Consider the following 12,351-nt stretch of genomic DNA (forward strand, 5'->3'; position numbering starts at 1 on the left):
AGATGGTGGCTTGAAATCAGACATAAACCTCTTCCTCATTTTTTGTTTAATGTTTCGGTCCTGTGACTGTTTAATTATGATAATAAATTCATAACCAGATTAAACACTTAACATCTGGCTATGAATTTAAATTGGACGAACTTCACGTGTAATTAATATTAATTGTAATGTAATTAATAAAAATTAATATCAATATTCGTACAATTGTTTCTTGAGGTTCCCAAGGTGATGGATTTATAGAATGCAAAAGCTCCACTTTTGCCTGTCTACCTTCTCTGTATAGGTCAGACTATTTTGACTTTTGGACGTCTTCAGTCGTGGGTCACAATGATCCCTAAAAGACTAAAATGATCAAATGATATGAAACTATATTGATTATTAAGTTAGACCAGACACTATTCTTGAGTAAATTGTCCACTTTGTAATAAAGAAATATGGATCTGTAAATAAACCGTTTAAGTTGGACTTATGAGAGGTCAGGAGAGACCGTGCTTCTTACAGATTGAAGCAAACTACTAACCACTTGAAATAACAGATAAAAAGTTGAATATACAAGCGCATAGTCTCCAAAATTTCCGTTTGATTACACATATCTACTTGAGATGACAATATGAAATCAGCCATAGAACCTCAACTTTATATATTAATTTATCACTAATGTTTCGGTCCTGTAATTGTGAAATTAAAGCCAGATTAAACACTTAACTCCAGGCCTGAATTTAGTTTAGTCAGACTTGACGTCTGATCAATTATAAATTATGAGATTGTTTTCGAAGTTTCCGAAGTGATGAATTTATAGATTAGTCCCTTCCTGTCTTTTTTATCTATCTTCTCTGTTTTGGTTTTTGGACATTTTCATTGATGTTTCTTGGACTCGGGACACCTGAATGATCAAAACAAAGAGAAAAATGACCTGTTAAAATAAAACTACTTTAATAAAGTTAGTTCAGCAATACTGCTCTTCCACATCTCCGTGGTAGGTTTGTGGCTCACGAGATATCAAAAACATCAAAAGGTCGGGTAAGATGAAAGTAATAAAGAAAGTCGTGGGTTCGACTCCCAGTCGTGACACTAAATTTTTCATTTCAACCGAAATCTTACCTAAAAAGATTAAATAATTGAAACAAGTAACTTGGTCAATAGACCACTAAATATACTGGTTTTTGTAATAAACTAATATGGATCCGTAAAGCAACTGTTTAAGTTTAAGTTGAACTTATGAGAGGTCCGAAGTGCCTGTGATTACTATAGATGGAAGCAACCTACTTACCATTTGTTATAACAAACAAAAAGTTGAATACAAACGCATAGTCTCCAACATTTTCGCTTTAATACTCATAAAATCTACTTGAGATATCTACAAGAAATCGGCCATAAAACCTTGATTGTAAAATTAAAGCCAGATTAAACACTTAACTTCTGGCTTGAATTTAGTTTAGACCAACTTGATGTCTCATCAATTATAAATTATAAGATTGTTTTTGAAGTTTCCGAGGTGATGAATATAGATTAGTCCCTTCCTGTCATTTTTACCTATCTTCTCTGTTCTGGTTTTTGGATATCTTCAGCGGTGGGTCATGGGACATCCAATTGATCGAGAAAAAAAAAAATCAATCCGATAAAGTAAAACTACATTAACGAAATTAAACAGGACATTGTTGTTAAGTTAATTTTAAGACTTCAACGCATATTAATTTGTTCGTCAAGTTAAGTAATAAATAGTAAATTAATGATGAAATGTGGAAATTAAAGAAAAATTAAGTATATAATTTTTAATTTAATTAATTATACTTTTTATCTAAAGTTTTAGTTAAGATGTAAAAGTTAGTGTCACGAGCGGTATTCGAACCCACGACGTTCCGACCAACCAAGACTGACTGGATAAAAAGTGTAATTAATTGATATAATTAAATAGGTCAATTATGACCACTAAAAAATATAATGTTTAAGTTTATAATTGAAAAATAATGACGTAAAAAAATGTTAGGGACTTGTCCGAAGATCGGCTGATGCGCCCGCCCTGGTGTCAGGTGGAAGGAAGGAAGAAGAACCGTGAAGGGCTAATCGGGAGATCATTACCACCCGGGCAGTCGACAGGGGGTGACCCGTGGAGGGGGTTGCTCCGCCTCCGATCCCAGCAAAACCACGCCTTTTCACCCCCAGGACAACCCCCACCAATGCTCAGCCCTGTCGGCTCATCCGCTCATCTCGAGCACACTCCCATCCGAGTCTCCCTGGAGTTAAGTGCTCGTCCGAATTTCTTATCTCAAGTTATTGATATCAAAGTGAATTCTGTGCGATATTGGATTACAGCATCGATAACATGAGAGGTATTTTTTTTTCTATATCGCTGAGTTGGCGTTTGCCGGAGGAACGTGGATGCGGTGATAGGTGATTGATAAGGTCGGTGATCCTCTCCGAGGGTCGTCACACTCTATCGCTCAGGATATCCTCTGGTCCTTCGAATTGATAATTCGCGAGTTTTCCCACGGGTCTCGAACCCCTTATCGACCATCCCATCCTCCCCCGATCCCTTTCGTGACATCCAGGTTTCCACCGCGACAAAACAGGCACGATAACCATCGAACTCCGAAAATGTGCAACCGCGTATCCTCTGAATCGGTCGAACGGGCGAGTAATGTTATGAATCTTTGTCCAGGGAGTTCTGAGGAAGGGGAGGCGACCCGACTCCCGACGGAATTGGAGCTGAGAGGCACGGCAGGAGTCTGGGCCAGGGAAGGAATCCAGCCGGGCACCAAGTACGGCCCGTTCACCGGCAATTGGGTCCCGAAGCCGCTCGACCCCAGATTCGCTTGGGAGGTAAGATCAAAAGCTTTTAACCCCCGATTGAGCCGAGATTTAACCGCCGGCCTGATCGTCACGCACACCCTTAATCGTCGCAATAAAGAAAGACGATTTCAGCAGTTCTGCGAACGTGCCCGGTCGCCGTTTGCCCGGATCGGTTTTTTCCTTTGATGCTTTCTCTTATCATCAAAGTTATTTCTGTTAACGTACGTAAGGGGGTGGATATGAAAGACACAAACTACCTTTTGTGCCGGGCATTTTGACATAAATGGGCATTAAACACAATACTCTAAACACTAAAAACTCTCAAATCACTCCTTTGATAAAGATATAAAAGTCTTTTGTGACTTTTCTATATTTTGCTCAATAATCTTAAAATTACTTTAAAAAAACCATTCCATGAAAAATTATATATAATTAAATGACAATCTTATTTATTTTAAACAAAAAAATAAAGAACCCCAGCACAAAGTTTACACACAATAATTTGAACAATAAAAACCTACTACTACAATCAGTTGATAGATTTAAAAGACTTTCGTCTATTTTATATTTTTCCTCAAAAACCATAAGATTTCATACAAAATATCATTCCAAAAATAATAAGTGTCACTAAATGAAAATCATATTTTCATACCATAACTACAAAAGACTTTTGGTTACAATTCTTATCATAACAGTTTTGAGAAAATCATAGTGTAAAGACACCCTCCTCTAAAGCTTTTACATTATACACAATAATATGAACAACGAAACCTCTCAAACAATATTTATTTGTGAGGATGTTTTAATATGATGATATTTTTCAGTCAGTATAAGATTAATTGACTATAATAAGACAAGTAGATATCGTTTTCTCAAATAATATCATGAGATTTCATACAAAAAATCTTTCCAAGAACAACAAATGTCACTAAACGAAAATCATATTTTGATACCTACACTCAAAAGAATTTTAGCGTTTGTAAAACTTGTAGAAATCTCTTATCATAACAGCTTTTAAAATTCTAGACCCCCATCATAAAAACTTCACATTACACGCAGTAATACGAACAATGAAACCTCTCAAACAATATTTATTTTTTATGATGATGATATTTTTCAGTCAGTGTAAGATTAGTTGACTTTAATAAGACTTTTGTAGATTTATTTTTCACAAATCGTTAGATTTCATACAAAAAATCTTTCCAAGAACAATAAATGTCACTAAACGAAAATCATATTTTGATACCTATACTCGAAAGTATTTTAGGGTTTATAAATTCATAGAAATTTTTTTATCATACTAGCTTTTAAAAATCAAGATCCCATCACAAAACTTTACATTTCACTCAATAATATGAACTAAGAAACCTCTAACACAATATTTAATTATATTAATGATCATATTTTTCAGTCAGTATAAAATTAGTTGATAACGATTATATGATGAACTCTTTTGTCGCATTTCTAGTCAGTTGTGTTCTATAATATCTTGACAAATAACAATTTCGTACAATAAAAATGGATATTTTAAATTAAAAATAATAATTATTCGGAAATCGTGAGATGCGATCTGGTGTGATGTAGGTTTCAGAAAAACATTTTCTTTATCGTGCCAATGTTTCGATCTTTATTGGGATCATCTTCAGAGCCTGGGATTTACAAACATTGTTTACATTTAACAAATACATTTAGGATGTAGAAAAGTGAATTTATACAATGCAAAATATATTTTTTATATTCAATCAAAGTATTGCATTGTATAAATTCACTTTTCCACATCGTAAATGAATTCGTTAAATGTAAACAATGTTTGTAAATCCCAGGCCCTGAAGATGATCTCAATAAAGATCGAAACATTGGCACGATAAAGAAAATGTTTTTCTGAAACCTACATCACACCAGGCCACATCTCACGATTTCTGAATAATTGTCGATTAACGGTCACTAATCACCACACATTAAAAATAATAATAATATTCCAAGAAAAATTATTTGGCATATTCAAAAAATTATTTTTTAATACCATATTCCCGTCAATGTATAAAAAACACTATTTTACTTTATTATCACTGTTCGTGTTCATAAAAAATTCTTATCTTAGTTTTTAATAACTAAACGATTTAAACTTTGAAACTGTTTAAACTCCTGAACATAACCTATCTTATTCGTAATGTTTAATTTGTATGTTTTCGTAGTGCACCCGCTTAGTTAGCTAACAAAAGATGGATCATATGTTAGGGGTAGATTTTTTGCTATTGTAGTAAGTGTCGTCACAACTAACCCTCCACAAATTGTAGTCATACAGGCTATTAACATTTATTAATTAACATTTTTCAGACCTGATATTATTGAAAATCATTTTTTAGCCTAATTATTTAGAATAAATTAGTTTTTTGCATGTTGATAACTAAAGATAAACGTTGTGCCTATCTCCAGAGATTAATGTGTCGAAATGAATGCCATTTATAAAGAATTACATAGTTTTTACATTAAGAACAAAGTACTTCCTTTAAAATATTTTTGGTATTTTCATGCAAGGACATATATTTTTTTATCTTCAATTTGGAATACGCTAATCCAGCAGTTCTCCGAATAGGCCTCACTCATATCATTCGGCGAGATATCGAGTTTTGTTAACAGTGGCGGATTTGTGCTTTAGATGCTACGTATGAACTTGGTCCAGTTTATTTGACACTTTTTTTTCTTAAACAAGTTTGTCATTTTCTTTTTTCATTGGATGACACACTACTGAAGTATATATTATGAAGCAAATTTAAGTTAAATTTAACTGTATAATTTTACCACAGTAAGAACCATAGAATTTTAAGCTATCATCCGAAATCGGCGAATTGTTTTTTTTTTAATCCAAAAACGTCGAACCATTTGAAATTTGAACACTGCTTAAAATTGGAAATGGTTTCTGCTGTAACAGCACTCATTCGTGCGTGCCCAGGCCGGGTTTTTTCTCTCTTCAGATATATACATTCTTATCTCGGAGAGATTAATGAAATATTCAATTCAAAAAAAAGGAGAGCGATTTAGCATATTTTAAAGCTTTGTAAGGATGGAATACATGTTTTAAACGCGTATCAATGATCATAAACAAACCGTCCGAGTTAAAAAAATAACTTTTCTTGAATTGTAAATTTTTATCAAAAATTTAAAATATATTATTTCAAAATATGATTCAAACTATTTTTAACTATAGCTTTTTAAATTTTTTTAAAAATTAATCTACTGCTCATTAACACACTTTTGAAAAATTTCACTAAGAAATGACAACTTTGACAAGATTATGGTGTTCAAAGTTTTCAGAATAATGTCAAAGTTGTTAAAGCGTTTATGTATTTAATTACAATGGGCAAGACATTCGTCATTGATAGATGGTCCCGACTTCATGCAAATTTTTATTTTCTTTCCACACCAGCCTAAGTTATTTTATGACAAAACAACTAAATTTTATTGACTCTTTGAAACAGCTGGGTTCTTGGAGTTATACAATTTAAAAATCCATTTTAGGATGGAGTCGTGGAGACATCACAGACATCTATATATTCCGCTTTCTGACCCTGATTTAAAAATACTCCCGTTGAAGAAACAATGAGCCAACTACAGTCTAATATTTTACATGGAAACAGTTTCATTTTTTACGAAAAAGAATTACTTACTAGAGTTTTACACTAATAACGCGACTGATATTTATTTCATAGTACAGTGATTATATTGTTGTGTAGGCAAAACAACGCCTCAAAATTCTGCAATAAAATTGCACACGAACGCAGATAAAGCAATTTTCTAAATGGAAAGGAAAGTTGGGAAAATATTCACAACTGTATGTTGTTTGACATCTCAATCCACAAATATATCAATTAGTAAAAAAATCTCTACCTTTAAATTTTCCCACCTGTCACGATCAAAGTAAATAATGAAATACATTATAGTCTAGGTTTTCCAAGAATATACAATACAACTCCATAATCAAACCGGTGAGGGTTTAGAAAAAGTCTTTATGTCTCTTTTGGAGGGGTTAAAACTGTACGATAATATATTACCAATAACTCAAATGGATAATGATAATTCGTTATGCTCAATTAATCAATATTAAGTAATTATTTAAGTAATACAAAATTAGCTCACATATTCAGTATTAGAAATCTTCCCAAACGATAAAAAATTATGTTTATTACTAATTATTCAGAAATAGTGAGATGCGGTCTGGTGTGATGTAGGTTTCAGAAAAACATTTTCTTTATCGTGCCAACGTTTCGATCTTTATTGAGATCAGCTTCAGGGCCTGAGATTTAACAAATACATTTAGGATGTGGAAAAGTGAATTTATACAATGCAAAATAAATTTTTTATATTCAATCAAAGTATTTCTATGTTAATTACAATTCAATTTGTGATTTTTAAAAATATATTGCATGGAGTTTAAAATGTAATGTAAGTAGGATTGAACTCTGTTTTTTCTTGAGGTTCTAAATTAGCTTCTATTAATAAAAATGATAAATCGTTAATTTGCCAGTATTTAATGGGCACTTAATATTCCTAAACTTTTTAAAATTTAAATAACCTTTTACAAAACATTAATCCAGTACTAATTAATTTGATTTTTTTTTATCTGCCATAATCTGTAGGGCCAAAAAAAGTGAAGGCATTTAGACGAAATATTCGAAAAGGACAAAAATTCTGGTTAATCGCTTTACAGATATCAAGACTCTATCTCACAATTTGAGAAAGAAAAGATGAAATAAATTAATTATGCTGTGAAAATGAGAAATTATGTTTCAAGAGCAAAATCCATAATTTAATTTTAACCATATTTGTTACAAGTTTTTCATTTAGAAATGTATATGAAATTTTCAAGAAAATTAGATTTAAGTATCAATCGTAAAGGAAAACTAATAAATAGTATAGGAAAAAACAAACGTAATTACTATATAGCGTGCAATTTCAATTTATTACTGATAAATAATATAAAAAATATATATGTTTAAAAATAAATAAAAGCAACTGTTACGTAATAAAAAGTTTGATAAAGGAAAATAAATGGAACTTTAGTAATGTCTTATATTAATGAATAGAGAAGAAATGTAAACTAAAAAATAAACAAAGAGGAAAAATATTTATGCAGACAATTATCAACAATAAAAAATTAGCGATACTTTTTGAAGCTGTATTAAACGGAAGCTTTTAGAAAACAGATGGTAATTTGGCATTTTTTATATTTTTAGGGAGTTTTTATATATTCTTTGAAGTATTTGATTATGTGGAATATTGCAAAGAGTTCTTGTTCGCTTTTGGTTGTTTTGGCCACGATATAGACGTCCCAACTGCCAAAGCTTATCCAAATCGTGGAAAGACAAACAAAAACAAAAAATCGTGTTATTTGTTTTGAATGATGGATTCTCTGAAAATAATTTAAAAAAAGATGTTTTGGGAGGACTGAGATTGGTAGGATTTGAACGAGTTGAGCGCGATCTTTAATATGTGATCAGACTATTTCTGACGAATAGGTTCTCTGGGGGATTTACAATTGTAAGGTTTAACCTGCCGATAACTTTTATAATCTCGTCTTGTTCGTAAGAATCATTAAAAACCAGATGTGATATGGTGAAACGCTCCTGAAAAACCAAAGCAACGAGGGTAAGCAGACCTGGAAGTTTTTGGAAGGACCTACAAGTTTATCACCCCACAGACGTCAAGAATAAATAAAAATTAATTAAGGTTTTTAGTTGAGATAAAAAGCCAATGGCACGAGCGGGATTCGAACCCACGATCTTCGGCTAGATACGCCGCTGCTCTACCACTTGAGCTATCGTGACCTCGATCCACTCTGACATCNGAACCCACGACCTTCGGCTAGATACGCCGCTGCTCTACCACCTGAGCTATCGTGACCTCGATCCACTCGGACATCAACTCCCCATCTCAACCCCATTAATAAATAAAAAGAATAAAAATATAACTACAAACGATTTTGTACTAATATTTACATTTTACCTAATGTTATAAGGTACACCTTCTACACAAGCTTTACATATGTTACAAAACCATATATCAACAACTGAAAAGCGCAATCTTTGGAAAATAAAGTTTAACCCCTCTAAGTCACAACATATCACCTTTATACTCCGTCATAAGACTTGTCTTAGCATATACTTATACAATGAACATAAGTTACTCAATCCGATAAAGTTAACTTGGACTAGACTAAATTGCAATTCACACACACACGAATAAAAAAACAGACAGTCAAAAAACGATTTAAAATGCTTTATTGCCTACTCAACCGACAATCAAAATTACCATTAAAATCAAAACTTTCTACATACACATTTCTACTCATACCTATTTGGATGTACGGGTGCCAAGCTTATGGATCGGCCAAATAGTCCAATATTCAAAGATTAAAAAATTTGGAATCCAAAATTTCAAGACAAATTGTTTCTGCCCCTTTTACCTAAACAATAACAGATATCTTCACATGGCAACAGTTTTTTCGTCCAAAGTAACATATTGAAGACGTTTTCATAGTAAATTACAAAATCACACTAACACACAAATACGATTACTCCATTCCCCACAATTACCACGTAAACGTCTGAAAAGAAGGTGGATAAGAGACCTTTTAAATGATTAATATAATTTTATTAATCCAGAGTGGCTGCCAATAGCTTTCTCAATGCCACATACATAATATAATAAATGTACTGTTGGAACAGAAAAAGAACTATAAATATAAAATCTAATAATAAAAAGTTTTTATATTGTTACATAAAACATACTGAATTCCAAAATTTTCCATTTTCCTATTTTGAGCTTCGCCAAATTGAATAGGGAAAAATAATATGCCAGTGCAGAAAATTTTTTATTACCTGTGCCTTAAGGATTTTTTTTTGTCCGCTTTGTCTAAAGTTTTGTCAGTATGTCGCCAAATATATGGGAGTAAATTAATGCCAAAATTGTGATCATTGTGGTTTTAAGACGATTTGGTGGGTAGGCAGTACCAAAAGTCGGTCTGGGTTTGGTGTTAGTTAGATTTAGGCGGGCCGGTGAGCATAATGGGGACGAAGAGCCGTTCAAACAGATCCAAGATGAGCAAATAGAGCCGTTGTTGGCGGTAATGTAGTTAGATGTAGCCAGGGGCGGCGCAAACACAGGACAAAGCGAAAGGGCGAGCCGGGCCAAATTAATTCTGAATAATTCACCGGCGAGGGCAGCGGTGGCGGCTGCGGGGGTCGCCGGGCAAATATTGCCCCGGGGCAAACCATTGTTGCCCGGCAAACATTGCGGGATAGCACAATCGGAAAATATGCTTTAAATCGCGCCGGGAGGACACCCGCCCACTCATCAAACACAAAACCGGATCCTTACACAAATAATGCCGCCCCTCTGTTAAAATCACTCACCAATTAGGGCTGATAACGAAATACCGAAACATATGCTTAAGCAGTCAGTAGAACAACATCACAAACGGTATTAACTTCTGACTTCACAAAATTACGCATGTAACAAAGAAAAGCCAGAAGGACAAAAGTCGTAACTAGAATACAGATTACCCGTATGACAAATATTTAAAAATTATTTCAATTAATTATTCTTTTTATGTAAGTTCTGGCTGAGATGAAAAAGTTAGTGTCACGAGCGGGATTCGAACCCACGACCTTCGGCTTATATGGATTAATTAATAAATAATAAGTAAAGAAGTAAACACTTCACTAACAGCTCCCCCCTTCATAAGTCCCCCGATTACACAACCTTTGAAAAATGGCAAAAAGAAGGAAAATTCGAGTTTATAGGTTGAGATGGAGAGTTAGTGTCCGAGTGTATGAGTATTCGGCCGAAGATCGTGGGTTCGAATCCCGCTCGTGACCTTAACTTTTTCATCTGAACCAAGACCTTATATAAAAAGAATAATTAATATGGTCACTTAGACCAATAAACATAAATGGATTAATATTTAAAAATTATTATTCCGAAATCGTGAGATGCGGTCTGGTGTGATGTAGGTTTCAGAAAAACATTTTCTTTATCGTGCCAACTTTTCGATCTTTATTGAGATCATCTTCAGGGCTCAAAGTGTTTGTCTTTTGTGTAATTGTGCCATTCTTGCGTGTCGTGTTGAGAGTGCCCTCTCAAACTGTATTCTTGAGGTCTGCAGATGTTGAACCTGCCACACGTTTCTGATCATTTTGGTCCCGGATCCTTGCTGTTTTTGAACCTTCCAAATTAAGTATTTTAAAATGATAATTAAAGCTTTGGATAGCAATATGACAGATTAGTTTACGAGTGAATGTTTGGAGTCAGAGCTTTATAGCACTCAGCCGGGATAGAGCTAACCTAAGATAGAAGATTTTTATGTCAACCAAAACTTAATTAATTGAAAAGAATTTATTTGGTCAAGCGGACCACGAAACCTAATAAAATGTACTAAGATAGAAGGTTTAAATGTTAGGGCTTGAAATGACCTTAGCCGTTAAAACGGCCTTAAAAATTGTGTAAGCAATATTGTAATAATGTGAACATAAATCCACTCAATAAAAAATATGCCACACGGCAAGTATGCTCCGTCTGCCGGAAGGTGGTGACAACATAGTAGTAAAATTAATAACGATGAAAATAATTAAATTCACTAATTTCGTGGTCCGCTTGACCAATTAATATATTACAATTAATTAAGGTTTTTTAGTTGAGATAAAAAATGACCAAAACGAGGGAAAATTCAAAAGGTGGAGTTGAGATGGGAAGTTAGTGTCCGAGTGGATCGAGGTCACGATAGCTCAAGTGGTAGAGCAGCGGCATATCTAGCGGAATATCGTGGGTTCGAATCCCGCTCGTGCCATTGACTTTTTATCTCAACTAAAAACCTTAATTAATTGTGATGAAAATAACAATAATAGAATAAAATTAGATATGTAAATAAAATAAATAAATAATTTTATACACTGCGAAATAATGTAAACCTCTCTGATTATAAATTATTGTAAACGGTTAACGAAAATACAGATTTTCAGGAAATAAAATAAATAGAAACTAATATCATGAATTATTTAAATGCAATAAACACAATAAAAATAGAAGAAGTAAGGATAAACAAGATTAAAAATAAGAATGGAAATAAGTATACAGATAAGAACAAACTCAAATAATAATAATAACTTCACTGGTTTTCGTGGTTAAATCCTGACTGCCCAATTGGATCCATCCGACAAACTTAAAAACTCTTTAGTTGTGAATACACTGCACCGAAGAAAAATCTTCAGAAAGAATAGGGCAAACCGCTGTAAAATGAAAAATGTCCACCCTTGCTTTCAAGTTACAAAGACGGCATTCTTCTAATTCAGAAGCTTGGTACGGTTTGTTGTTCATGTTAAGCAACTCCCCTTTAACTTCACCAACCATCTGATGAATGGAGGATCTAAATTTTGCTTTTTTTCAGTCAAGCTTGCACATTTGGATTTAGTTTCCTATATAGTGTGCAATGTTGGGGCATCATAGGTCTTGCCACAAAATCTTCTCTTAGGGATTTTCTAACCGATTTAATTAAAGAATGGAGGT

General features: G+C 33.3%; 1 protein-coding gene across 2 annotated transcripts in view; it reads left to right on the forward strand.

Annotated features, from left to right (window-relative positions):
- The first annotated feature begins 2,030 nt into the window (after window positions 1-2,030).
- LOC106665084 (MDS1 and EVI1 complex locus protein EVI1-A) overlaps window positions 2,031-12,351 on the forward strand; it is a 68,479-nt gene continuing 58,158 nt past the window's right edge. Inside the window, exons 1-2 of one of the 2 annotated variants that reach the window (XM_014391277.2) lie at window positions 2,031-2,330; window positions 2,660-2,820. In XM_014391277.2, coding sequence (XP_014246763.1) covers window positions 2,324-2,330; window positions 2,660-2,820 — 168 coding nt within the window. In that variant the 5' untranslated portion in view covers window positions 2,031-2,323. The remainder of the gene's footprint in view (window positions 2,331-2,659; window positions 2,821-12,351) is intronic. The other variant, XM_024229285.1, reaches the window with a different exon arrangement.

Source organism: Cimex lectularius, unplaced genomic scaffold (genome assembly GCF_000648675.2).
Source record: "Cimex lectularius strain Harlan isolate CLEC.00 unplaced genomic scaffold, Clec_2.1 scaffold225, whole genome shotgun sequence".
Lineage (NCBI taxonomy): Eukaryota > Metazoa > Arthropoda > Insecta > Hemiptera > Cimicidae > Cimex > Cimex lectularius.